A 27,042-nucleotide genomic window follows, 5' to 3' on the forward strand; every position below is an offset into this window, starting at 1 on the left:
GCCCTCTGGTGCATGTTAACTCATACCTGCATACAACAGAGAACATAAAGATTTAAGTTTTCCCTGAAAGTGTAATTACCTCGAACCATAAAATCATGCACAGTCAGATAAGACCTGAACCCCACTGGGGAGGAAGTGAGGGAGACTCAGGTCATCTGGTCTGTCCAACAAAAGCATGTTTTAATCAGCAGTGAGCTGAAACGATTTGTTACGTACTGGTTTAGTCTGATTCAAGCACTGGATTAATCAGCCTGAAATGGTGTCAGTGACCAAGTGAGTGAGTGGACAGAAATCTAAGATGCCAGTGCAAATACTAGTCCAACACTCTTTTAGTTAAACTAAAAAAATAATTAAATTTTAACAAGAAATGAATTAAGTATTTTAAATAACCCCTGAAATAAAGAAATCCAAACCCGTCAGCTCAGATTGGGGCCAAGACAGTGACATTCAATGAAAATACTAACTGCTATTTAACAAAACTCTACAAAAAAAGTTTCTACAAACCACTGATACTGATAAGTTTGTAGGTTTAATATGGATGTTGTACATTTCATTGGTGTCATATCAACATTTGTACAGATTGCGTGTTTATGAGCTGACTGTCTCACTAGGAGAAAGCCGTCAGGATATTATTTTTTTTGGATTTTTATTATTATTTTTTGGCATTTTCTAGCCAAAAAACGGTTATTTTTGTCAAGATGTGAGGACATTTTCCAACTGTGTGTGTGTGGTGACAGATCAGCTGCTTCACATCATTTATCTTCATCACATATTTTAAGCCAAAATTATCTCTCTCTTTCTCTCTAATCAAGTGATTTTTGTGCCTCAGTCTAAGGCCAGACTTTAAGCATAGCGTTGTCTGAATGTAAAATCATTATTCACCTTAAAAAAATGTTTTAAGTTTTACAGACTCAGACCAACAAGTGCACTGGATTCAGTCTCGACCCTTAAGTCAACTTGAACAGTTGCCATCACAGAGATCCATTCTGAAGGTATTGAAAATGTCAGTGTTTTCCAGAAGTTTTGTTCACTTCAATGCAGCAGCTTTCTCTCAACCTTCCACTTTTTTGTTTTCTAAAAGTGAGAGTCATCACTTGTTCCCTCATTGTTTCTGACAGTTGAGTCCACATTACTTTTTTTGAGTAGGAGTCTAAGTGGGTTTGGGCTACTTCCTGGTCAGAGTATAGCAGCAGACTGCAGACATTTTGAAAATCAAGTTTTAATGGGTTCAAGACAAGTTCAAGAAAGAAGGCTACAAACTTTGCTGGGCAATTTAAACTCAGCTTCAGTAACGATCATCCATCACACTGCCTGCTGTGGTCTTGACGGTATTCAGTCTGATATTGACGGTGTTGGGATGAAAGAAGCAAACTCATAGTTCTGCTTCACAGCCAGATGTACTTGTCGTGCTTAAGTCTTTATGAGGCGATGTGGGTGTTTGTTGACTCCTTGGTTTTGGGGTAAAGTAAGTATGTTAGTAATGTAAAAGTTACGTTATATACATGGCACACACATGTATGTTACATGAGTCAAAATAACTCACAGCTGACTTTTGATTCACGTGAGATACAGACGTCAGTCCCCTAAGTGAAAGTCCTGTGTCCGTTTGACCCATCCACCAACCCCAGCCTCCTCATTGTGCAGACTTTTATTTTACTATGTCTCCTGACTTCCTCCTTTGCTCCTTTGCTCTTGTTCAACCACAAGACACCATGAATACAACCACTGAATATTTATTTACAGTAATGAGAAACATTAGTGACATCTTGTAAGACTCTTTTCTTCAAACAGGCAGTGGTCAGAGCTGTTTTTAGATAACTTAAAATGCTGATTTGTTAAGGCAAAGTCTTGAAGCAGTGTGTTCACAGTTGAATAATGCAGTGGAAAGTAACACAGGGCTTTGAACGATTATTTCTGTGTAAGAGAAACGATGTGAACATACAGCTGTACCATTTTGTGAGATGCATCAAAGTCATCGACCCAGTCTCCAGAGACAGGACTCCTCTCCGGCACTCTCTGACTTTGCCTCCTCTCTGTCATTACACTTCAAAAGGTATCTCAGTTTCAGAGGGTTACACACTTCCTGATTGGTGTTATGCTTCCCAGGTAATGGTCTGGGTTACATCAGCCTTGCTTTTTTGAAGACTGTATCTCAAGAAATAAGCTTTACACAGCACATTTTTTTTAGTTAGTTGGAGGGGTAAGGTTTAAAGTCTTAATTAACTGCAATTCAAGAGGATTTGATGATACAGAACCCTTGAGCCTCCTGTTACATGACAACCCCTCTGACTTCTGGAAACCTGACAGATGATCTTGTACAAAATAATTGAGCTGATTAACACCCGGTTTTCTCTGCAAATAGGATGAAAGATGCAAAAGAAGAAGTGTGAGAAAAAATGGACAAAGGACAAAGTAGGATAAAAAAATGAAGCGTGAAGGGGAAAGGTGGTAAGCAAAGATTATACAACAGGAGCTGAGTCTAACAATGCTTACAGAGGAATGAAGAAGAGCAGAAATAAAAGGGGAAGGTCAAAGTTTCTTTGATGTGGTATTTCACTGTGGTGCTTCTGTAGTTTCACTGTTAATGGAAGGATCGTTCTGCAGTTTTGTTTCATTTAGTTTGGCTGTTAATCAGTTTTAATATTTGCTCAGACTGAGCCTCTGCAATGTGAAGGGATGCATGACGAACCCACATGGGATTATTACCAACTCTGCAGCTCTACAGTTGACCTCGTTTAGCTCACAGCATTGGCTTTAAGGCACATTCTCATCAAAGAACCTTAAACTGACATTAGAAATGCTTGAAAACTTGTTGCTTAATGCTTTTGCATCCTTTGAAAGTTGTGGTGATCATGGACATTTGAGGAACTGTTCTGCTCTGGCAGTGAGGAACTCTTGAAAGAGGACTCTGATGTACTCCTGTCTGTGCTGCGATCTTGTTCCATGCAGATAAACACTGTCTGTCTTTAGACCTGCTGCGAAGATCAATGTGAGCAACGACTGATCGAGCTGCTATTGCGTCCAGCCTAGCAGGGAGGACCGCACTGGTTTTTGTGCTTCACACACCAGGTGGTGCCGTCAGAGAGGACTCAAGTCCTTGAGTCAATGCCAAAACATCCGAGCGCTCAGGTTGAGGCAAATATACGTCTTAGATGAAAGCAGGTCCATCCTCCTCACGTCGTCCTGCTGTGAAGCTGTGAACAGTCTTTGCGTGTCTCTTTCTGTCCTCTGTGGGTTGTCTGTACTGTATCCTTTATTGAAAATGCTGTTGTGAATGAGGGACAAAACGTTTGCCAGAGAGCCAGCTGCAGCTGCCTGCAGCCTCTGACACTGTTTCTTTCAGTCCCTGTGTGTCTCTCGCTCTGTTGTCCCTGATGCATTAACGAGCTCCCGTCCAGGTGCTCCGATTGATCCCACCATGGAATCCCGAGCCGCACACCTGACAACACACCAAACCTTCAACTCCACCTGAAACTAAACACGCGGCTCATTCATTTGTTTTCTCTTTTTCAGAAATAAAAAATGATTCCTCAACATTTTTCTTTTCTCTTTAACTACACTGAGCTCCTGATCACAAGATGTCAAAGACTGCTGTCAACTGAAGTAATCAACGTCTTCTTGGAGCAGGAAACACAACAATAACAACTGAATAGTACTGAAAGTAACCACCTGTTGCAGCCCAAAACTGCAGAGACCCAGTGCCAATATGCATCACCCCTGCAGGTTTTGTCAAGAGTGTTGCCATTTTAGACAAAAGAACATGCTGTCAAACAACTCAGACCTTCAGGGTTCAAATTTTAATTTACAAGACGACAACACTTCACTCTCTCTCTCTCTCTCTCTCACTGTTGTCTTTCTCCTTTCTTTTATTTCTTAAGCAACAACAAAAAGAGGAAGTTTGATTTAGTTTTTGAGCTGCCATTTCGTACGTCTTCCCGACTAAAGGAATGCAGTGATTAAGTCAACTTGAACAAACATTCAGACCTTATTTACAGATCTTGAGATGACCCGTTCTGGATGGATGCATGGACAGATGTGTTGCTGTGAGGGTTTTGTGTATTTCCAGTTGTGTTTTCATCATTTTGCTTTTGCTTGCAGTTTTGTGTGTGTGCGCTTGTGTGTGTGTGTGCATGTGTGTGAGGGCTTCTGTCTGTGTCTGTCGTGTTTATGCATGACTTCTCCTCATTCAGTAAAGTCCCGTACTGTGGAGATCAAAAGGCAGCGGTGGCAGATAAAGCTGACAACTTCCAGCCATACTCGCCCCACTTTTTTCCAAAGGGGGATTGGAGGGAGATAACATTGAGAGAGCGAACATACAATTCAGCACACAAAGTGGACAAAAATGACGAGAACATTTTTCATGCATAGCCAACACATTTCAGACATATGAAAAAATATATTAAAGAAAAAATCATGAAGGGAGAAAAATAAGCAGGAAAATGAACTTAACCCATCTGTATATTTCCCATTTGAAAGCAAATTCATTGCTGCTCTGCCACATGGCAAACGCAATCCAAAGGGACGACAAATATAAATATATGAATACCGAAACAGGTGGATGGATTGGATATTTCTCCACTTTCTTCTCTTTTGGCTTTCTCAGATGTGAATAATATCTGAAGAAAGCGGCCGTCTCCAAATCCCCGCAGGAGGCTGAATAAAGACGATGACAGGCCTGTATAAAGCATCACCAAATCCCTCTTTTCCACTTTTTTCTTTTTCCTATTAACCTCTATTCATCCGGAGAGGCTTTAACGAGAGAGCTCCACTCTCCTGGCCACATTTAGCACTGCGGGCGCTGAGCTGTTGGTTTTTCCTTACGTCCCTTGTGATGTTTAAACTGAAAAACAAAGACTTAAACTTTTTGTTTTTCACATTCACAAACGCAGTCACGCTTTGTCCCACCCGTCTCGGTAGAAATTTGTCAAAGACCAAACGATGACAAGTGTTCTTTGTTCTTTTAAATTAAATGTAGTTTTTAAAAGGACACACCATGATGACCAGCTTATTCAGATACTTCAGGTCATGATGTTCACAAAGTGCCTGATGGTACAAAAGCAAAGGGGCAACATATCACCACGGTAACTGACCAAGAAACTCTGCACCTTCACCCCAAAACACATCGTAGTTTCCTGTCCATACCTTCACACTCGCTGTACTTCTGATCCCTCGTTATCCTCACTAAACCTCCGTATCTGAGACCAACTTCAGCCAGTCCAGATTGAGGGGAGATAAGAAGAAACAGAGCAATTAAAGAGGTTATCTGGTGTAAAGGTGACGCAAGTCAGAGTGTTAGGAAGAATATGTGCTGGTCTTTGGTTCTGTAGTGGTGAAAAACACCTTTAAAACATGCATCAGACATTTATTATTGGTATGACTGAAACTGATTTAGTTCATAATGTCCATAAAACTATCTTAACATGGTTCAGAAACGGAGTTTCAGAGCCATGTTTGTTCACTGCACCGTATTCAGTATGTACACAAAAGTCACACTTGACTAAAACTAATGATATCATGCTAAAATATTATTTACGGATCGCACTTAATAGTCTGAAAGATATTAAATGTACTTAACTGTCAAAAGTATCAAAAGTACAAGAAACCGTAAATCCATCTATATACTGTCTACTGGGCTCCTGCCAGAGGATATGAATTCTAAACAGATTTAAATTATCTTGAAGCTGTAGGGAAAAGACTGGAAATAAAGAACCTCTTTGAATCAAGATCTGTTTTCAGTCGAATGGAATAGCGAGATCCCTGAAGATTCTCACACCTACTCACACCTAAGTCTTAGCACAAATAAATTTCTGAAGAAACTTTTGAGTCTTCACGACCATGAGCCCTTTGACAGCCAAAGTGTTGATGTGGGAGATTTGCTTGTGATCGCTGAAAACTGTGCAGCTCTTTGAGTTACTAAGTGAGATTTCTTTTTTGCCTCCATAAAAAGTCAGTAAAAACTAAAATGCCAGCTCTGTGTCTTGTCTCCAGCTTTGTCTCTCTGTCCCTGTCGTCCTACCATCTGTCTTAGACCTCCCAGGCGTCTGCGCCTCTTTGATGGGACTCGTGCCTTGAAGACAAGGCCATTCAGCCTGAGCAACCCTGAGATTCAATGAAAGTTTGTGCGTCGTAAATTTCTACATGGCACAGGAGAGGGCAGGATTTTTATTGAAGACCTCTTCGGTGGCGTCTGGAGCTTCAGGCGCAGCACAAAGACCTCATTTATACTGTCTCTTCCAGAGAAGGAGAAGGGGGAAAGAGCGGGGAGGAGACGTAGATCAAAGGGAGAGCTGGGTTGACTCTGCAGTGGTACATTGTACTTCCACAGAGGTTGGCGTTTGTGTTTCTGTGATTAACACAACATTTACATCCAAAGTGGATACCTGCGCAGTAAATTTACGCAGAGAGTTTAAGGTTGATGCTGTGAATATCATGAAGTGATCTGTTCCGATGTTGACCCGGACTTGCTCCTGTATGCGTGCACTTTGATATCCTGTTGATAAATAAATAGGAGCATAGCGGACACAACCACAACAACAACCACATCGACAGTGTTTGTGTAATTGGTCTCACTGCCAGAAGAGGGAGACAAAAGTTCTGCACTGTAGACTTACACAAAGGATCTGAAAACTTTCCACAACTGACCTCCATCTTCTCATGCAGACGCATTCATCTAAATGCTGCTGTGGACTGGCATGGCTGTGACAGTGACCGAGCCTCACTTCTGTCTCGGATGAACCTTCATCACAAAGCTGCTCCAAGAACCATAAAAACAATAACGCTACCAATTAGCCCACAGTAATTACCTAATAATGAGGAGATAATTGCACAACTTTAACTACTGTCTAAATTTATTCATAACTGTTGTGTGTGTGTGAGTGTATCTGTGTGTGTTGTGTACTGTACGTCCGTGTCTATGGGGACTAAATGTCCATGCCGTGTTTGAAGGTGAAATGTAGCAAAGAGAGGACACTGCGCTGGTTGCTGAGTTTGAGAGCTCAGATGCAGAACCAAGTTTAGACGAAGACGAAGGCTAATTTTTGTAATCGTTGGGCCCTAAAAGACAAATAATGTGGCACCACACCATTGCAGATTCCACAGAACAACATTTCAGTACAAACTGAGCTGTTTCAAACATTTCATTTCATTCCTGATAGTTTGCACAGGAAACAGGTCAAAATAGTTTGATAGGCTTTTGTTTTTGCAATTCTAAAGCAACACAAACACATTAAAGAACACCAGCATCCTCCTTCAGCCAGAACACAAGCATTTAAAGACTCTACAGCACGGCCAACCTTGGGTGTGCTTGTGAATCTGATGGCCTCTCGTGTACAGTCCAATTCCTCGCTCTGTCTCTATCCAGCACACTGATCCTGCAGGCTTGTATATTCACACGTCAATCACTGCCAGCATGAAGACCTTGATGCTGCGCCACCGTCGGCCTCCGGAGGCCGCGCTGCCCGTCCCAGATGAAGATGAAGTTAATAGGAAATCTATCGGTCTGTGACACTGACATGTGGCAGCCGAAGGCACGGGGAGCGGAGATGGAGTCGGCGCTGCAACCTCCTACTGTTTTTTTGTTCTCAGCCATTTAATGAGAGCAAATAAAATGTTTTTAGCCCCAGTTGGCTCTTTAGCTACCACAGAAGGACGCAGAAAGACAGAGTAGACAGGAGTATTTTGGACATATCACCGGGACAAAATGGCTGAAGAGGGAAAAAAGGTGACTTTCTCGAAATGTCAAGATAATCTCATGGCTGATTCCTGCATTTTGACTGAATGACAGCAGGGGAAAAAATCACTGCTTTGACTGAGGTTTACCTTCTAGTTGTAGTCCTGTAGAAACCTTATGATGCTTCTACGTTAGCCTGAAGTCTGTGTTTGTGAAAGCTTTACAGACAATCGCAGTGGTTTTAAAATCCTCTGTGTTCACAGTGGGTCCACACTGCACTGTGAAGGCAGTCTTTTCAAAATGATACCTCAGAATGCTGTTTTCAGCAGCTTAGGTTGAGAGCTCAGTGGCTTAAATTGGATGTAACAAACAGAAGGAAAAAGATGGCTTTCCAAATTCATGCACATTAGTTATGTGGACATGAGCTCTCTCTCACTACTCGTCTCCTCTTTATTTCTCAGCCTCTAATTCAGTTTCTCACACTTATCTTCTCGCCTTCTAATGTTTTCACCGGAGCCTCCCTCCTCTCCTCCTCCTCCCTCTCACTTCACTCAAGTTGCAGTCTTCATCTTTCGCCTCATTTACACTCCAACACATTGTCGCTCTCATTTTCTCTTTAGCCTTATCTTGCTCTCTGTGTTTATCTATCTATTTTACCCAGTCTTATCTCTCCCTGGCTTTATCAATACCCCCTCCTGCTTTCCTGTCTTTCATCTTTCATCCTCTCTCCTCCAACTCCCCACTCCCCCCAATCTGCATTCCCATCCCACTGATGGATGATGTGGCACAGCGTCGAGGGCCTCAATCAGAGAAGCGGTGGTTCGCTGTGGAGAGCAATCTCAAAGCCAATTCCACTGATAGCCATCTCAGGGTGTTGCAACATGACGTTGTAGCTATCACCTGTGGAACCGGAGAAACGGAGCAGCCTCTCTGAGCTCCAGGTGCTGCTCAGACTGTAGCACAGAATGGAAAACTTTTTTGTTGTTGTTGTTATCAAACAGATCAATTGAAAAATGTATTAGTTTGGAATTCGGCCATGTTGGCGCCTGGCAGTCACACGGGACCAAAAGGAGGCTGATTGAAAGAGCACTCAGTGTTGCAGGACTGGAGAGCGAATGGATTGCAGGAGACGCATTGTTGCTACTCGATGGTGCCTCATTTTACTCTCAGAGTGCTTTTTGGCAAAGGGCTCGCAGGTGGCCAGAGTGCCCTTTCATGTATTCATTTAAAATGCTAACGCAGGTGTCGCTGTTAAATGAGAGAACAAACGAGAGAACGGCTTCCTGTAGGCTGTTGTGAGTTTGGCCTGTTTGAACCCAGAGCCACTCGTCAGTATTTGCCGACATGTGCTGAGGGAGTGTTTAAACTGCCTGCAGAGTGAGATTTACACAGAATAATTTGAATTTGGTAATCTGCGATGCAGCATTGTTTGTAATTCATATTTCCTGATTGTCATGCTGTAATGGTACCTGAGACAAAGAAGGTTGAAAGATCTGGCACAAAGAAGCCCTATGAAGACAGGTTGTGCCATGTTTGGCTGGAGAGTAAAAAAATCCCCAACAACCTCAGATTTTGGGGAATTTTACTATTTATACCCAGAGTGAAAGAAATACATGAAAGCCTTTGTTTTGTCTCTTGCTGTGTCCCAGTTCAGGGTCCAGATTGTCTGAAGTCCCATTTCAAAAGCTCCTTCACATGCAGCCAAGAAATGGAGTCTGACTTGCCCTGAATTGGTGGGGCTCAGCTGGTGTATCTTTGCAGCCTTTAGTGTCCAAAAATCAATTATGGGTCAGTCAATAGATTGAAGCTACTGTGTGTAGACATATATGTGAACATAGCTTCTATCTTTCAGATTATTCCAAGATCAGTTGAAGAATAATTAGACAATCCTATATAAAAATTCGGTCGATATTCTGCATATGCCTGCAATATATTTGGTCTTTTATGACCGATGTTAAGACATATAAAGTTTTTGCTTTCTTCAATTTTTTAACTTTATGCATCACTTGGACTTAAGCCAAAATCTAAATGGCCAAAAGTTTCTTATCCCAACACCGAACATCATCAAAACATAACTAACTCAAAGCCAATATCTAAACAACATTATTCAAGTATAAAACTATAATGTTTCCCAACATTCTCCAGCTAGGAACACAAAGTTTTACAGAAAAAAAAAAAAAACTCCACCCACTTTAACAGTTTGAAACAACCCTTAGCAGCTTATTGTGTGCTGTACTTTTGCAGGTAAGTGTCCAAACACGTGGTCCAAGAATAACTCATCCTGTGTAGGAGTAACCTTTCCATATGCAGAAGTGTGATCAGGTGGGCGCTATGCAAAAAGTCAGACTTTTCTTAGAGATCAAGACATCTATATTTTGCTCTGGCCTCGGGTGGTGGCTTGATGTATATCGATGCAGACGCTCAATAATAGGCAGGGAGCTCTCCATTATTGACAGCAGCGACTCATGGCTCTCTGAGGATGTCAGCTTCAGGAAAGGAGATGGAGGGAGAGGGCGGGCTGAGGGAGAGCAGGATACAGGAGAAAGGACTGAGTGATTGTTATATCAGCGCTTATGTTTGCTGCTGCTGCTCCTCACCGCTCCTCCTCCTCCTCTTCCTCCTCCTCGCCGTCAACCCCCCTCTCTCTGCGCTGCAGCACACACAGCTGGAGAAAATAAATCCACAGAATAACAGAGGGGACTGAAGGCGCAAATGTTATTTACAAGACAGACGTTTTCTCCTGCACTCATACACCCACAAACAGCCAGGTAAACAGAGCAGCTACTAACACACACACACACACAACACATTCTCAATAACTATCAAGCTAACAGCATGGTGACAGTGGAGGCAATTCTGGTTTGAGTGTAGATCAATTTAGTCCGCGTCGCAGCCAGTGTTGTGGGGAGAGAGCGTGAGAGGCTGGGAGAGGAAGAAAGGGATTAAGGAGGGGAAGGAGAAGCGTGAGGAGGAACTCTCAAAGCTTCAGAGAAGCAAAGGGTGAAACTGATTCAAAGAGTCAGCCGACACCCCTCATAGGCTGCAATGGTCAGAGCACCCAACAGTTCAAACAACACAAAGAAATGTCATCCATGTTATGCTGAAATGGAACTCAGCAGGCTCGTACTTTGAACATGGGAAGCTAAGTACCTGATGTACCTGACATTCAAGTGGTTTAAGTCCTGAGAACATGGCTGCTAGCCAGTTGTGCATAATAGACTGACAGCTTCTTTAAATTATTTTGACGATTTTGAAGCGGCACTGCAGTACCCAATTATGTTAAAAAAATAATCCTGAAAAGCAATAACATGTACATAACATTATCAAAAAATGTTATGAAATGAAATTAGATTTGATCCTATCTGGTCTAATGGTCCATCATTGGTATCATGTGGTCAGTTTACATTTCCAAACATGAAAACAGTATTGTACACTTTTTATACTGTATACAGATATATACATTACTTCTGTACAAAAGAACCCACTTGAAAGGCATTATGTTATCAGTATCAGTCAGGACATTTTATTACATTATGGGCTACTATTACATTTATGTGCAAATTTGATTCCATTTTCAGCTGTTATTACAGTTTCAGGAGCTTATCACATTATTGGGTGCTACAAGCATTAATGTGCTCATTGAACTCAGATCAGATTTAAAAAGTGGGTGTTTTAGAGAACAAAATGAGTTCAGCCTTGGGAAAAGATTTTGCAGTTTGAGATGGTTTTAAAGTCCTGTCCGCCTCTGAAGCTCCTAAATGTGATGTGATCAGCTGAATGACTGACCCGCTGGGAATCGTGAAAATCCACAGCAAATTTGGCAGAGACTGGAGGAAGTGAGATTGTTTGTGCCAAACTGAGTGGCAGTCTGACCAATAGATGCTGGAGCTTATTTGACTATGAGACAAACATCAGTGGATTCTCAGTAAAAATATGCACATTGTATTTGTCTTAGTGACTGCGTGGTTTTATTGAAGTGTTTTTACTGTTATTGTCTCTGTGATGACTGCCATCTGAGTCATGTCACAATCTGTTATTTGTCATTTTGCTCTGACAGCGACTCATTTTGAGCTTCATTCCATTTGGACCAAAACACCTTTCAGTTGAAGTGATCCGACAGAGAGAGGGGCGGCAGAGAAGCCTAGAGGAAGATCGAAAACAACAACACAGGTGGCAGGAGTGAGGGAGGGAATGAGATGGGGGCAAGAGGAGTCTGAAACCGACAAACAGGATGATCAGCAAGGAAAGAAAGAGGTTGAGGATTTTTAGGAAGATGAAAGGCAGCGGGTGAGGCAGAGGGAAGGAGGTGGAGGTGTAGAGGACAGGAGAGGGGAGACAAGAGGTAAGGAGGCCTCTGTCCTGGTAAAAGTGGTCCTGAATTATTCATAGCACCTCGCCTCGCCGTGCCGGCTGCAGCGCGCTGCTCACTGCAGAGAGTAAAAAGAAAGAAAAGGCATTTTGACTGGAAGTGAAATGCAAACCGTGCAGCTGTGCTCACTACTTTAAGTCAAGTCTAATTGCAGGGTTGTTTTTTATTTTGTTTTTTTATTTTTTTGCAAGATCAAGATTGTGATTTGACTTAGGAATGCAGACGGATTCAGGTAAATAAAATAAACTCTCACTCAAAGTGCCATTATCTTTTATCCTCAGCTGTACTCTCCTTCCCATTTTTGCTGCATACAGGATTTGCTCTTTATGACTCATTTCATTGAAAGAAAAAGTTTTACTGAAAGTCTTTTTGTCACTCTTCCTGTCATGCTGCATGGCTATTGCTTCACTCTACTCCATCAATGCAGCTGACTCATTCAAACCCAGGCTGTGAGCAAAATCACCCCCTCATTCCTCGCTCCATATATATTAGACACTAGTCTAGTTTACTCTATAGTGGGCAGCCAATTGAGATGTCAGAAAGGCCAGACCGGCGCTCTCCTCTTCGCTTTGTCCTGAATGGCTGAACTCGAGTGTGTCTGTGCTGGAGAGCAGAGAGTTCGTCTGTGTTCAGCCCTTAGTGCTGAATAAGAAGGTCCAATAGAAGAATCTGTTTTTCACCGAGATAGCAGAACTCTGTTAGCAGCACTAATCAACCTGATATGGGCGGACTCTGTGTAATCTGGTTAGCGAATTGGTTTTACATATTAAAGGGAGGAAGAGTACAAACTGAGACAGTGAGATGGGAAGGACTGCAGGTGACAGGCTCTTACTGTGCAGCTATATGACCATGGAAACCCTCTGCGTCTCTCTGTCCGTGGTGCTGAAGCAGGCCAGGCCAAGTCTCTTTAAAGAGACAGCAAAGTCTCTTTTCAGAAATCATAACACGTTTACTCAAGATAATCTACAGACTTTATCACCAACAGTTTCACAGAGACTATTTTGTTTCTGTATCACAACGCAGAAGGAGATGAACACCTACCCAAAAAGTAGACTGGCTACGACACGAAACCAACAGAAAACGAGAGAAGTTAGACTTATGCTTTGCTTTGTGGTCAATAAGCCAATTTATTAAAGACTTTTTAATTTTTGCAAAGCAGTGGGCCTTGACAGTTTTTGGTTATAACTTATTGGTTGCAAAGTCTAACCTCCCTCCCTCTTAGTCTTTTTTTATACTTTTGGACTAATCACAACACTTTTTCCTCAGGTTTCTTTCTTTTATTAGTTCTATTGTGCATTCACAGTTATTTGTCAGGAGATTGTTCTTAATACAGTCTTATTTAATGGTAGTACTGCTGTCAGTTATTTCCTTCCAAAATAGAATCATTTTAGGGCAGTATTTTGAGTGTCCACATGAGAACAGCATCTGAAATTCAGTGTTTTGTAAGTGTGCATTAGGATTTATCTCCGCAGAGGAAGAATGGGTGTGAAATGGAGATGGATACAGACTGGAGCACTAGATAACTTTTCAGCTATTATGCATCCTCTGCGATTATCCAGACAAAGATAAAATCTATCCAGCAGGGGGAATTGTGCTTTCAGTGTTGAAGGATCTGTGGGTATCTTTGGTAGAATTCAACATAAGTGTGAGGACCTCCAAGTTGAAAAAAAATACGAGTCCTTTCTTACAGTTGATTTTCGTCATCAAAGTGTCGGAAATTGAGTTTAAATAACGTCTGCTGGGCCGTCTCTGATGGGCCTGCAGATTTCCATCTGGGGATAATTCACAATCACAACACGTCCAGGACTCAGCCCCCCCGTTGCCACAACAGTGCCAGAATTTTAATACGTTTTACAAAGAGGTGGGGGGATTACACGGAGGAGGCCTGAAAACAGTCCTCGTTTGCGTTGGGATTTCAAGGGGTCTTGATCTCCATTTGCTCGTCGGAAACCCGAGGGATCAAAAGACGTCAGGAAAACAAAGGGAAAAAAACTCTTTGCAGGAGAAGATCAGATTGGCAGATAGTTGGCTTTTTTCTCTGTCTTTCTTAGTCTTCTATCACATTGATGAATCTTACCTTTTACAATCCAGGAGGTGATTTCAGGTACGGTAATATATAATAACTGGATGGAAAGTGAAGGGTCAGTGTGGCTATTCAAATCAAAGCAGCCCCTGAGCCAGTCTCCTCTTGTCAAATCTCCTCTGGTTATCGCTGGTTAATATCCTTTGGTCTGCTGTTGTTCTGGTACACATACTGAGACAATGGACGTATCTGCAACAGTACCTTTGACTGCAAGCTGCTGCACTGCATCCTCTTGTTTTCATGGGATTTATGGGAGAAAAGAGCAATGAAAAACAATAAAAGACGGTGCCTTACTGTTAGATGCGAAGGGTGACTGATATGGTCACAGCCTGAGGTAGAACGAGTCAGTTTTAGACAACCGAGCACATTCATTTTTCAGCATAGTACCCTTCTGCATTTACACACTTACTCCGGCTGTCATGGAGCACACAGATCTTTGCAGAGGTGATCCACCGCGGCCATACTCTTCATCAGCACTGCCAAAATGGTGACCACTGAGTTCCTTCTTCTTCTGGTAATAGTCTGAGGGTGCCATCATGTCCTTGTGCACCTTCTTGGATGATCAGCCCTTGAAACACAAGGAGCAGATGACTTCTCGAAGGCTGATGTTGTCCATTTGTTTAGACCACAGACTTATCACTATATTCAATAATGTAAAGGAAAGAACATCTGCTTTGAATTTCATTCAGTGACCAGTTTGTCAGAAATGTTCTTATCTCGCCTCTGAGTTGCTGCTACCTTTATATATGCATCCATTTGTGTAAAAAAAAAAGAAGAAAAAAAGAAGAAACTCTTATACCTGATGCCGCCTTAAAGTACACATAATTTACCAAATACAATGTGCATAAGCATTTGGGGTTTTGCTGTGTTTAAAGGCAATTGGCTCCCAGAGAGGAAAGCTAAATTTATCCTTTGGGCATAAAAAATTAAACAAGACTGAGAACAAAAATATGAAAGTTCACTTTAAAGTAGTGGAGGATGTGATTTTGACTCTGATGTTTCTCACTGAAGTTACATTTAAGTTTGTTTCACTATAATGGGTCCAGGTATAACTGGATGAAACATTAGCATGAGCCGCTGCGTAGTGTTTATGTTTGCACTGTGTGCACCACGTTTTGCCAATGGATCCATTTGTAATACTAATTCAGAAGTCAAGTATCAACCACTGTATTAAATTAGATTAAAAGAGATTAGGGCTGCTGATCAGCCAGGGAGATGGGGAGTTTAATGAGTCTAATGTGGTCTGTGTGCAGTGCTCAGGGTTCATACCTGGTAATCTGTGAGCGTGCTACAAAATAACATCCTTCCTCACAGCATGAGAGGTGTGTGTGTGTGTGTGTGAGATACAGAGAGGGAGAGTGAGTGAGTGAGTGTGGATGTGTGATATGAAGTTTAATTTTTCCCCACGCACCCATCTTGGCACATAGATAAATAACAGGTGTTTGTGATCAAACTGCAGGTGTCATGAATAAAATGGCAGGTGTTGAATGCAGCCATTCGTGGCTCTGCACCATAATGGCATGAAATACATTAAAACAATAAATAAAATAAAACTCTTAGTTATGTCTTTGTGACATCAGGACATTTTTCAGTAATGGGTTTTTTTGATCTGCATGGGACAGCTTTGAGTCTGTACCTTCTTTACAGCAGCGATTTGTTGGCTGGGGACGAATGTGTGTGGAATTCATGACCAGTCGAGACACACTCACTCTAAAAACATGAGAAAGGAAGGTGAATTAATTGTGACTGTGTCTTTGTTCCTTGCAGGACGGAATGGGCAACCTCAGAATAACAGAGAAGGGCCTGAAACTGGAAGGGCCCTCGGAGTTCCTCAAACCCCTCTATGCCAAAGAAATCCAGTCCAAACCAGTAAGTCATTCACACAAACATACACTTATAGCCTGCTGTGTTCACACGCTAATATCAGACTGTTTGAGTAGAAGAGTTTATATTATGATGCCAGATTTTCTGTCTCCACTTAGTATTATGTGAGCCATATGTGAGTTGTACAGAACCATGGCACTAAGTTTATGGCTTCAGAAACACTGTATCGACAAAAGTATCCAGACACACCTCTTTACGGGGCTGTTTTTCAGGGGTTGGACTCAACCCCTGACTTCCAGTGAAGGGAAATCTTAATGCTTCAGCACACCAAGACATTTTGGACAATGCTATGCTTCAAACTTTGTACCAGCAGTTTGTTGAAGGCCCTTTTCTATTCCAGCATGACTGTCCCCCAGTGCACAAAGCAAAGCTCCATAAAGACATGGTTGGATGAGTTTGGTGTGGAAGAACTTGACTGGCCCACACAGAGTCCTGACCTCAACCCCGTCCAACACATGTTGTCTTGTGGAAAACTTTTTCAGAAGAGTGGAAGCTGTTACAGCTGCAAAGCTGATTGTGTATTTAGAAAGTGATGTCATTGATGTAATGGTCAGGTGTCCCAATACTTTTGTCTACATAGTGTACCTCAGTCCAGGAATAATCAGCATCAGCATAAGTTGTCTTTACATAAGCAATGTGTTAGTGTAGATTTTTTCCAAATTAATGCAAATTAAGTGTAAATTACCTTGCTGGAAAAAAGACGTGTGTGTAAGAGTGTGTGTGTAACAGTGTGAATGACAACACTCAATATGAGGTGTGATGTTGTGAAGTGTCTGATGGATGTGAGTGCAAGTTTAAGTAGCCTGCATCTCACGCAGTGAAAAGGCACATTTGACAGTCCTCTCCACATGCATTCACAACTTGTATTGATTTCATTAAGAGTCTAGATGTTGCTCTAACAAAGCTAAAATTCCTTCCACTCGGGCCTGACACTGATTCTGTGGAAGGAGACACACAATACTGCATGTTCTTACAAGCTGAAAACCATCGATCCAGTTCCTGCTACACATGTGGGTCAGGTTGTAACATCTGTAGACTAAGCAGAGCAGCCCAGATACAGTGTTCTGCAGCCACTCCTTCTGAGGATCCTGAAGCTTAGTCAGATACCATATGTACTTCATGTGTCAATGTGTCTCATGTAAGTAAAAACGAGGTGTGTGTGTGTTTTGACAAGCGTGGATAAGATTAGACTATTTGAAACAAGTTGTGCCGTAACGAGATGTTTTGAATCACTTCATGTTGTAACCAGACAAGATGGGTTGTGTTATTTCATCTCTTGTCCTGTCAAGATATGACACGACATCGTGACAGGCTTCATATGGCCCCATCGGTGAAACCGTTTCAGACCAGGTGTTCTCGGTGGGGAAACAAATGTTTGCAACAACCCTGGCAGTGTTAGCAACGTTTGTCCTGTGTCCAGCATGAGTTTTCTTGCAGGGAGGCTTTGGCCTGTCAGAGGTCCCCTGATATGTTCTGTTCATGGAATTAACATCCTAATGTGCTTCCTGCAGTCAATATAACAACTACAGCAGCATCCTTTGCCACGAGATGTCAGAGAAATGGAGAGATGTGCACAATAAAGTGACAGACACTCTCTTTCTCTCTCTCTTCTACCCTGGCAGTAATAATGGCTGTGTGCAGGTAGTGGACAGATGGTTTGATAATGCAAGAGAGCAGCATGCTTTATCTCTGCTGTCTCAGACCAAGCTGAGAGGAAGGATGGAGATGGGAGAGCATATGAGACGGGGGAGAGAACAGTGGGCATGGGGGATGGAGATGGGGAATGAGAGAAGAAGAATAAGTAGTAGTAATGTAACCAGGAGACAGATGGAGGAGGACTGAATTAGAACGAGGGAGATGGGAAGCCAGAGTGCATGTTTTGACAGGCGGCGACGCACAGGAGGCGGCCAAGTTCAGCACCAACTCAAACAAGCACAACATGTTCACAGTGTGATATCATGGCAAGGTAAAATATTCATACAAGAACGAAGTGCCGATTTTAGCAAGCGGCACGCGGAACAGCTCTGACTGACTGCAGACCTACAGTGAGTTGCAGGTTTTGTTGGTTTATCATCAACACATTCCAAAAGATAAATACAGACTGATAAAACCAGGCTTAAAGAAAGCTGGGGGGTGTTGTCACCCTCTTTGCCAATCAAATGAAAAGAAAAGGTGGTGCCAGATGAATAGTGGAACAATGGGACAGACACGTGAAGCAGACTGGAGATGAATATGAAACTCGTGGCAGAGGAAAAAGAGGGCAAATAGGAGGTAAAAACAGCACACAAAACAGCAGATCAGGATGAATAAAGAGACGAGAGGACGGACAGAAGGACGGACGGCTGGTAGCTTTAGCACAGGAGGCGAGGGGAATAGTAATACCAGAAAGGAGGTGATGGGGAAAGGCAGATCAGTCCAGGAGCAGACGGGCGGATAGACAAATAGATAGATAAATAAACTGTCCTAAATTAATAGAACATAAATAAAGTAAAACCACACAAGCAAAACAAAGCTGCACTTAACTAAATATCAGATATTTGGCTCAGGGCTCACAGATCATCCGTTCCTCAACAGGACAATATACAGCCAGTTAAATTATCATGACAGACAAAACCATCTGCATCTTCACACCCAGCTTCTATACCTCCTTTGTCCTTGGACAAAAAGTAACCTGCACAATATACTGCAGATCCTCTCTTTCTCTATGAGGCCAGGATGCAGTTCTGAATCGCTCCTGAAAGCTCATCCCTGGGCTCAACTGCTTTAATTCAACCAGTGAGTTTTTTGGAGCAGCTCTGCCTCCAAGAAATATTTCTGTTTCTCCTAGTGTTTCTTCTCACTTCTCTCTCTCTCTCTCTCTGCTTTCTTCTCTCTGTGAGAGAGGCACCCTGCTGGGAGTAATATGGTCTGCTGCATTAGCAACGAAGAGAAGAGGGAGGCGGAGTGGATCATGGGCGCCGCACAACAACAAAATAAACACATGTAGTGTACACAAACAGCCCCATAGGACTCCCGCAGTAGCCTCTCTGAGGTATTTTAAGAGACTGTTGCAGAGGGAAAAAACTGTGCAGGGAGATGGAACGATAAGGCAGCTGCTAGGAAACGCTGTGGGCGGGGTTCTGAAGCTCGAGGCAGGTGAGGAAAATCACTTTATACGTTACATACAAAGCTTATTCAGGGCTCAACAATCAGGATTACCAACTTGGCTGGGACAAGTAAAATGCCACTGTCCAGTCCAGCCACCTCCCCATGACTCCATTGCTGTTCATAGATGTAGTGATTATAATTACTACAACAATTTAGGAAGAACTGTAATTCATAGGGGACGGCTGAGGAACAGCATACGCTGCTGCAGGCAAAAGCTGACAACAGAAATGTGGTGAAATATTTGGTTGACTCCAAAACGCTGGCTCAAGATCACACTGTGAGACAAGCGTACATGCAGATCTCTCTACGCGGTGAATAAGTACTGGTACTGTATAGTACTGCAAGTACTGTTTTAAAAGTTCATTCAGAAAAGTCTTAACGTTAGGCAGACTTTCGCCATTTTATCTCACACACTGCGGCATGCAACAAACCTGTAAACTCACTGTTACTGCAAAGACTTTTTTTTTTTTAAATAAAATCCTTCATTTGACAGAGTCTGTGTCTTGGCTTGTGGCGGTGCATCACTGCTCACTTGTTAGCTCACTTTGGTCAGTTCCTCTCTTTTATTCTGTCTTGTGTTGTGTGTTCAAGCAACTTTTCAATCCCTGTACAGTTGCTCTCCTTTTCTGATTTCTGACCCTAAAGCACAGTCTGTCAGAAAACTGTTTTAAGGAAGTTTTAGTTGGATCCCAGTCGGGTGGCTTTTAGCTGCTCTGTTACTCAGGAGCACTCATAAAAGCCAGCCTCTGTTTCTTTGTGCACTGGTGTGAGACACAGCGTGCTTGAAAGAAATGCAGGTAAAACCAAAAAGCTTCTCTTAGTTGGCAACACTGCACAACTAGCAGACCAGGCTCAGGAAATTGCATTTAATTCTCAGCATTTGGAAACATGTGATTTTAGTTTTACTTTTAAAAGCCATGCAGGGATAGCTTTGACAGAGATGAGCACACTCTTGACCACGTTTGTGAGATTTGGGTCAGATTTGCAGACCGAGTTGTTTTACGTGTTAAATTTTGGAAATGAAAAAATAGAAACTGTTTCCACAGGACTTTGGTTTTCACAGAACTTGTAAAAGTCCGATTAGCTCACAGCCCAACTCGAGTACTTTGAAAGACAAAGGGACATGTCGAGCCTGACGCGCTCAAATGACTCCACAGTTCAAGTATTTATCAGCACCGCGACGTCTTCTGTGTGTTGACCGTTTCAAACTTCTTGTTAGTTTCACATTCAGTCCACACCGTATTGTTATTGTAATAACTTCTTGCTTTCATATCATACATTTGCTGTATTTACTGTGAGAACTTCAATAAGTTTGGAAAGAGCCATAATGTTATCAGTAATATACACACAAGGCCTATCCCCTCCTCGGCTGCGGGCGCAGCACAATGGTCAGGCTGTTATCTCTAATTAAGAAGTTGACTGAGGCATGAAGATTAGTTGGGAACAGAAAGAGCAGAGTGTCCAACGTGATCAGCATTACAGAGGTGCAGTGCACTCTGGGAATGGAAGTTATCAAATGGAGTAGGAGGCTGAAGGCCGAAGGCTCGGACAGCTCTGTGTTTCTGTGTGAAGCCATTTGTATGCATGTGTTTGGGTACTGTTTTAGTATTACAGCTGGCGGGTGTGCACGCAGGTGTGCGCCAGTCAGGTGTTCTGTTGACAGAAAGCACAGGAGGTAAGAGCACGCCGCTTCGTGCGGCTGCTCCTGGTCACAGTGCTTTGAGCTAAATGTTAACTTCAGCATGCTAACATGATCACAGTAACAAAGCTACCAGGCTGAGGTGTTAAAGAGACAGTCCTTTCAAATGGACACATTGTGACCCGATCAGAATGGTCCTCAGAAGAATATGAATGTCTCAACTGAGCTGGTTGAAACAATTCAATCTGACTTCAAAAATGTCAACCGAAGTGAACAAAGTCATCAGGATTCTTCGTCATTTGACTGTAAAAAGAAATAGCAAATCAAATATTTGTCGAGATTTCTTTCGCAACCTGTTGGAGATGCTAACACGCTATACTTGTATGTCTAAAACACACAGTAGTTAAAGATGATTGTACAGATCCATGTCCTGTCAGTTCTTTTTTTCTGTCGTCTTGGCAAATACCTCAGTGTGTACTTTTAATATACTTCCATACTGTCCCCTTAAAGGACCAGACAGGCTGGACATTAAGTCAGCACTTTCAGTCCTTTCCAGCCTTGATAGTTGATAAAACACAAATGATTTCCTATCACTGACCATCACCACAGTTTTCTAGAGCCAGCCAAGTTTTTTGAGATGTTTTTGTAACATACACTATATAGACAAAAGTATTGGGGCACTTGACCATTACCCCAACAGGGACTTAAATGGCATTACATTATTATTACAATACAACAAAAAACAGCTTTGCAAGCTACAACAGCTTCCACTCTTTTGGGAAGGCTTTCCATGAGATCCTTTCTGTGTGCATTTGTGAAGTTGGGCAGGTTTTGTAAAAGTATCATGTCTAAGAAAGTCTTCACACAAGTATAATGAAAAGTCAGTTGAAGTCAGTATGTTTCCTCTTCAGCAGATGAATTTTCTTCCCTTTCTCTTGTCATCACGGCCATTCTTAAAATAAAACATAGCTCAATAAAACTTGCACATAAACAAAACAAGTAAGCTTGTCCGTCTCTTCGCAGGGCCGCCCGCTGTTCCTGCAGTCGTCCAGAAACGTGTCGGTCAATATCGTCAACAGCAACAACCAGCTGCTCACACAACTTGTAACAGGTAAGACGCAGAGGGGAAAAACACAAACCGCTTTCATGTACCTCACTGATGTTTTCTTCAGACGTGATGCATGTTTTCATGTCTCACAAACATCAAACCTGAAAACACTGACGACACCAACTGCAACAGTTGCACAGCATGTAGAATTTTTCACGAGTCAGTGAGGGCTGTTGTTTATGAAGACCTCGTTGGGCTAATTTTCACATTTTATACTCTTATTTTTCACATTTTTTTTACTGCATAACTGATTATATTGCTAACCAATGTCAACATCCATACATAAATATCAGTCTAACACAGTTCACAGTTCATCCTCATTATTTGTGTGTGATAGTTGCTAAACTGCTTATTTTTATATTCATTTTTTCAAATTATTTTGTTTTCCTGAGCCAACCACTGAATTAATTCACTGACTAGACCCCATTATTATCCTCACTGAATGTTAAATATTGATGAGGCTCAAACACATGAACCAGGTTATCACCATTTCTTGGTCGCGTGGTTGCCAAAGTTGCTGCCTTTTAATAGCCTTTTTAATTTATTTTTGATCCTCCATCCACCACCGCTGTGTTGTGCACAAGTGGGCGTGTTTGATTTGGACTGGGCAGCAGCTGACAGATTATAATAATGAGTGTGGCTCGTAGGATCTGCGTGGTTGCAACTGGACCCCTTCTTGAGAAAAGTCAAACACCTTACCTGCCATCATTCTGCGTCTCCAGACTCTATCCTGGGAGCCTTGTTGGGCTTCAGACTCTCAGCTCTACCTGTCGGGACTCACCGCCTCATTTCCAGGATTAAACATTAGCACATCATAAATTCTTCCTCTGCTCCCCTTCGTGGTGCCAACAGAAACATCAGTCGCTCCACCATTACCCTGTAATCACAACGTTGTCTTTACATTCGCCCATTCTCCGCCTGTCACACTCTAATAGAGTTGGCAGCCTTCGGTGAATGGAATTCACTTTGTGTAAACACGTACAGGAAGTGTCTCACGTTAAAAAGTGCGCTGACATTTCGCCTTCTGGCTCTGAAGAGGAGGAAGACGAAGTTTGCTCCAATGTTTCTCTTGGATGACTGAGCGGCGTTCGTGTACGGGAGGATCTTCACATCCCTGATGGAGAGTGGCAGAATCAATTGCGAGCGTGTCCATCAGACCACCCCACCCCCCATTCCTCATCAACGCCGAGTGTTTTCAGCCTCCGCATGAGACAAAGCAATTTGAGTAGGAGGGAGTTGTCTACATTTCCCGTTTCTTGTCGGTCTTGACTCTGCTGACTGTTTTGTTGGAGTTTTTCCTCATGTTTCCTGCACACCTTCGGTGAAATGTGTTTCCTGCACTTATGTCGTGATGGGAACTTCTTTCACCAGCAGGCCACATCTGGATCATATTGTTTCTAGAACATTTCAGCACAAACCTTTCAAGGTTTTTTGCTCCATTCATAAATGTTGACTCACATTAGAATTAAGTTGTTGAAGTCTAAAGTTTGAAGAGGTCAAATCAGGGCAGGTACAGAAACATTCACAGTGCTGATGTTTCCAAAGCAGCAGATAAGCGAAGATTTACAACCTGCATGTGTTTGATGTGAACTTCGAAGGGAATAAAAACTGAAGAACAATGTCAAAAAAAGTCCAAAAAAAAAAAAACCCTCAGTAAAACCAAACTTATCAGAAAAATGAGCGCTTGAGGTGAACTCATAACCCTGGTTGAACATCTCGCAGGAGCTGATGGGTGGAAACCAAAAGGAAGTGTTTCAGAAACACGACTGCATATGAATGATAATGCGTTTGTGTGTCTGGATGTGTAGGTGGAGAATTAAGTCAGAGAGTCCAGCAGGACACCTTGAATGTCTTCCGCTTGGATGCATTTTAAATGTTCACATGCTGAGGTAATTCAGTAAGAAATCAGCTCTAGTCGCTCCTCTTTGATGTCTGCTCTCTTTATGTGTGTTCGGTTTAGGATCCAGTGGATTTAAAGCACGAGGCAAGATGTTTGAAGTCAAATCCACCTCTGGGAAGCTCCTCTTCTCCGCAGACGAACAGGAGGTGGTGGTTGGCGCCGAGAGGCTCCGAGTGATGGGTGAGTGACCAGCTCACGTGGACTCTGAAGCGTGAAGTCACTTACATCCAGTGTTTGTGGTCTTCTAACGGGGGACACGCTGTTTTACCGACAGGTTTTGTTTCTCTGTTTATCTGTGATTCTGGTTCCTGTTTCGTTGGTTTTGACACTGGCATCGAGGAACTGACGCTGAGTCTCCCTTTGGGAAAAAATGTGAGAATTCTGCCTTTGTCACTAACCTGCAGTATGGAAACGTACACACACACTTAATACAACACACTTCTGTAACCGAGCTGACGTTTTGTACGAAACTGACATACAATAAAAGCAAAGCAGAATAATGTAACGCTTATATTAGCATCTTAAACAGCCAGGAGTCGGGTGAGCGAAGATAGCAGTGCTCAGATCTGTGCTGGTGGAACTCGTGTATGAGTGAAGTTAAGATGACATCTCGTAAGAGAGGATGAAGAAGATGTTTTAGAGCTTTTTTTCCATATAAAAACCTTGGTAAAGAGAGTGACAGCAGAGATCTCATCGGGAGAAGATGGCATGTAGTCAGTCAGTCAATGACAGAGCTGTTCTGAGTGCAGTGGCCAGTCGGTGACACCACAGCGACGTATGATTTCCTGTGGGAAAATCAAAATTAGTTTGCAAAACATTCATACAAGCCTGAACAAAGCATCTGCATACAGTGACAGCAGCAACAGAGAAGATCGTTGTTTAGCTTCACAGCGAGGGCTGATGGGAAGTATAGCCCACAGGAAGTGATGGATTTTTGGTGGAATTTGGTGATCAGAATGAGTGTGAGTAAACAGGATTGTAATGAGTTCAGTTAGACAGTTTTTTCTGTTCATGACTTTTTTTAGTTTTTTATTTTCTTACATTCTCCACTTCTTTTCCATCCTTCCTCTTCCTTAAAACCATCTTTTCTGTTTCCTCTCTAACATCGCTCGCCTTTAAACTTCCATCTGCCATCATTCACCATCGCTCACCCATACGCCCACACGTTCATCAATCCGTCCATTCAGTCTCATTAATAGATAAACAGATAATTGAAGTTTTTCCCTCTTGACCGGCTCGCACATTTCCACTTTAGGGCTCCCATGGGTGTGCTCTCCGACTTTTCTCTCCCTTTCTGACACAGACCTTTCAGAGCCCTCTGTGTGAGTAATTACTCCTCATCCTCATCTACATTCATTTACATCCTTTCCAGGCTCAATGAGTCAGAGTTCATTATTGTCACCCACCTCAGCAAAGTGCTGCTCTCAACAGAGGGAGATGCAGATGGAGGGCAGGGAGACAAAACACACTAACTTAGTGACATCAGGTGCCTTTTTTGTATCTTTGTCGAACAGAATATTGACACAGTTCAGAAACAATAGGGAGGAAGTCTGAACTTAAATTGGTCCATTGTTGCTGCGTTTCTTTACTCCTGAAGTTGCCGTTGGTCATTTGACTAAGAAACAAAGCATGTTTGTCGTTTTCCTTTCAAGACGTCTCCTGATTTGTGCTTGGTGCGTCTCGTTATTCTTCAACCATGATTGTTCCATATTTTAATTTATGAAGTTCTGAGTGTTAACACACACTTTCCCTGACAGAACAAAACTAACTCAGCAAAACATCTCATGTTTTACTGAATGTCAGCCAGGTTTCGTTCCTTGTTGTGCTGGGATTCAGATGAACAAATACAACACAGACTTTGTGACGATGCCGTCGTATGTTCAGCGGTTATTTCACGCCACTGAATTCAACAACGACTGCAAGTTTTTCTGTTCTAATTCGTCTTTCAATCCAAGAGCCAAACATACAAAGCATACACAGGAGGCACACGTGGCCCAACCAGAAAGGGACAAAAATAAGCTTTGAATGAGTTATTTTGTCAGTCGAAGTGACAACCCTGAAAAGCCACTGGGAGCAGGTGTAGGCAGAGAGTCAGAGGGGAGACACAGAGGGGGAGAGCACCAATGATTTGCCAATTACTCCGTTTATCTCCACAGCCGTTTGATGAGGCCGCTTGGGGCTACGAGGCTAATCAAACACCTCAGCGCCCGCCGCCTCAGCACACACACACACACACGCAGAGCACCTCGGGTTCCCAAAAGGCTTTTTGTTGGACTGAAAGTTTCTGTGTGGCACCTGAGGGTGCAGTCACTTCTCTAATGATTTTATTAAAACGTTCCTGCACGTGTCTTTGAACTTCCATGTATTGTCTCATCTCTAAACAGCTGCTGAAGGTCTTCTTTTGAACATTTTCGAAACAGCTTTTCAAAATGCTCTCTTTTCAGTATAAAACTAAATAAGTCAATCTCAAGGTCAGCGGTGTTTAAATTGTCTCTCAATACAATACAAGATTTTAAAGAAATCCAGTGAAGTCTATAAATGAGCAAAACTGAGATTGAAATCAGACAGTATTGAAGAATCTTGTCAAGTTTTTGCAGGTCTGCAAATTGTTTTATTTTTTTAGGCTTTGCATGTGACTGGGCTTCATATTTACAGATTTTATAAATGACTGAGCCTAACCCTCGAGGCCAATGCTGACCGTTAAAGTTAGATGAACTAAAAGTGCCTTTTTTGTCACTGACAGACCGAGATTAGTCTGAGGTTACTCTGATTGTCTGACATTACAGAAAGGATCCCTTTTTTTTTGTCTTCCCTTTCTTTCAAGACCTTCTTGTTAAAGCGTAAAAATATGGTCATGAATTTTTTACACCACACCCACCACGAGTCCTTATGGATGAATCCTAAAGATTAAACATCACCAGAATAAAATAAAACAGAAGTTTTATTAACATATAACTGGACTCCTGATCTTTCTCCTAAAATTAACCAAAGTGAATCCTATAGATTAGACTTCACGAGTTTTTAATGAACCTTAAATATCTTTTCCTAAGCCCAACCAAAGTACGTTTTATTGCCTAAACCTACACATAGATTTGTGGATTTGAACCCAGTCATTGTGTTCTGACAGTTTTGGACTTTGGAAACATTCCTGTCTAAGCCCATGAATCCTACAGATTATATTTTGTGACAGTGTGACACTGCTGTGATGCTACATTGCAAGAGCACTGCTCTAATAGTAGACAA

General features: G+C 42.3%; 1 protein-coding gene across 5 annotated transcripts in view; it reads left to right on the top strand.

Annotated features, from left to right (window-relative positions):
• The window catches only part of sgcd (sarcoglycan, delta (dystrophin-associated glycoprotein)), a 228,979-nt gene that overhangs the window by 154,824 nt on the left and 47,113 nt on the right, over window positions 1-27,042 (top strand). For all 5 annotated transcript variants that reach the window (XR_006845275.1, XR_006845278.1, XR_006845276.1 and 2 more), the window contains 3 exons: window positions 15,889-15,990; window positions 21,815-21,902; window positions 23,860-23,979. Coding sequence is in view for 1 of the 5 variants with exons in the window: in XM_046411438.1 (XP_046267394.1) it covers window positions 15,889-15,990; window positions 21,815-21,902; window positions 23,860-23,979 (310 nt within the window). In the remaining 4 variants the exon portion in view is untranslated. The remainder of the gene's footprint in view (window positions 1-15,888; window positions 15,991-21,814; window positions 21,903-23,859; window positions 23,980-27,042) is intronic.

This window comes from Scatophagus argus, chromosome 14 (genome assembly GCF_020382885.2).
Source record: "Scatophagus argus isolate fScaArg1 chromosome 14, fScaArg1.pri, whole genome shotgun sequence".
NCBI lineage: Eukaryota > Metazoa > Chordata > Actinopteri > Scatophagidae > Scatophagus > Scatophagus argus.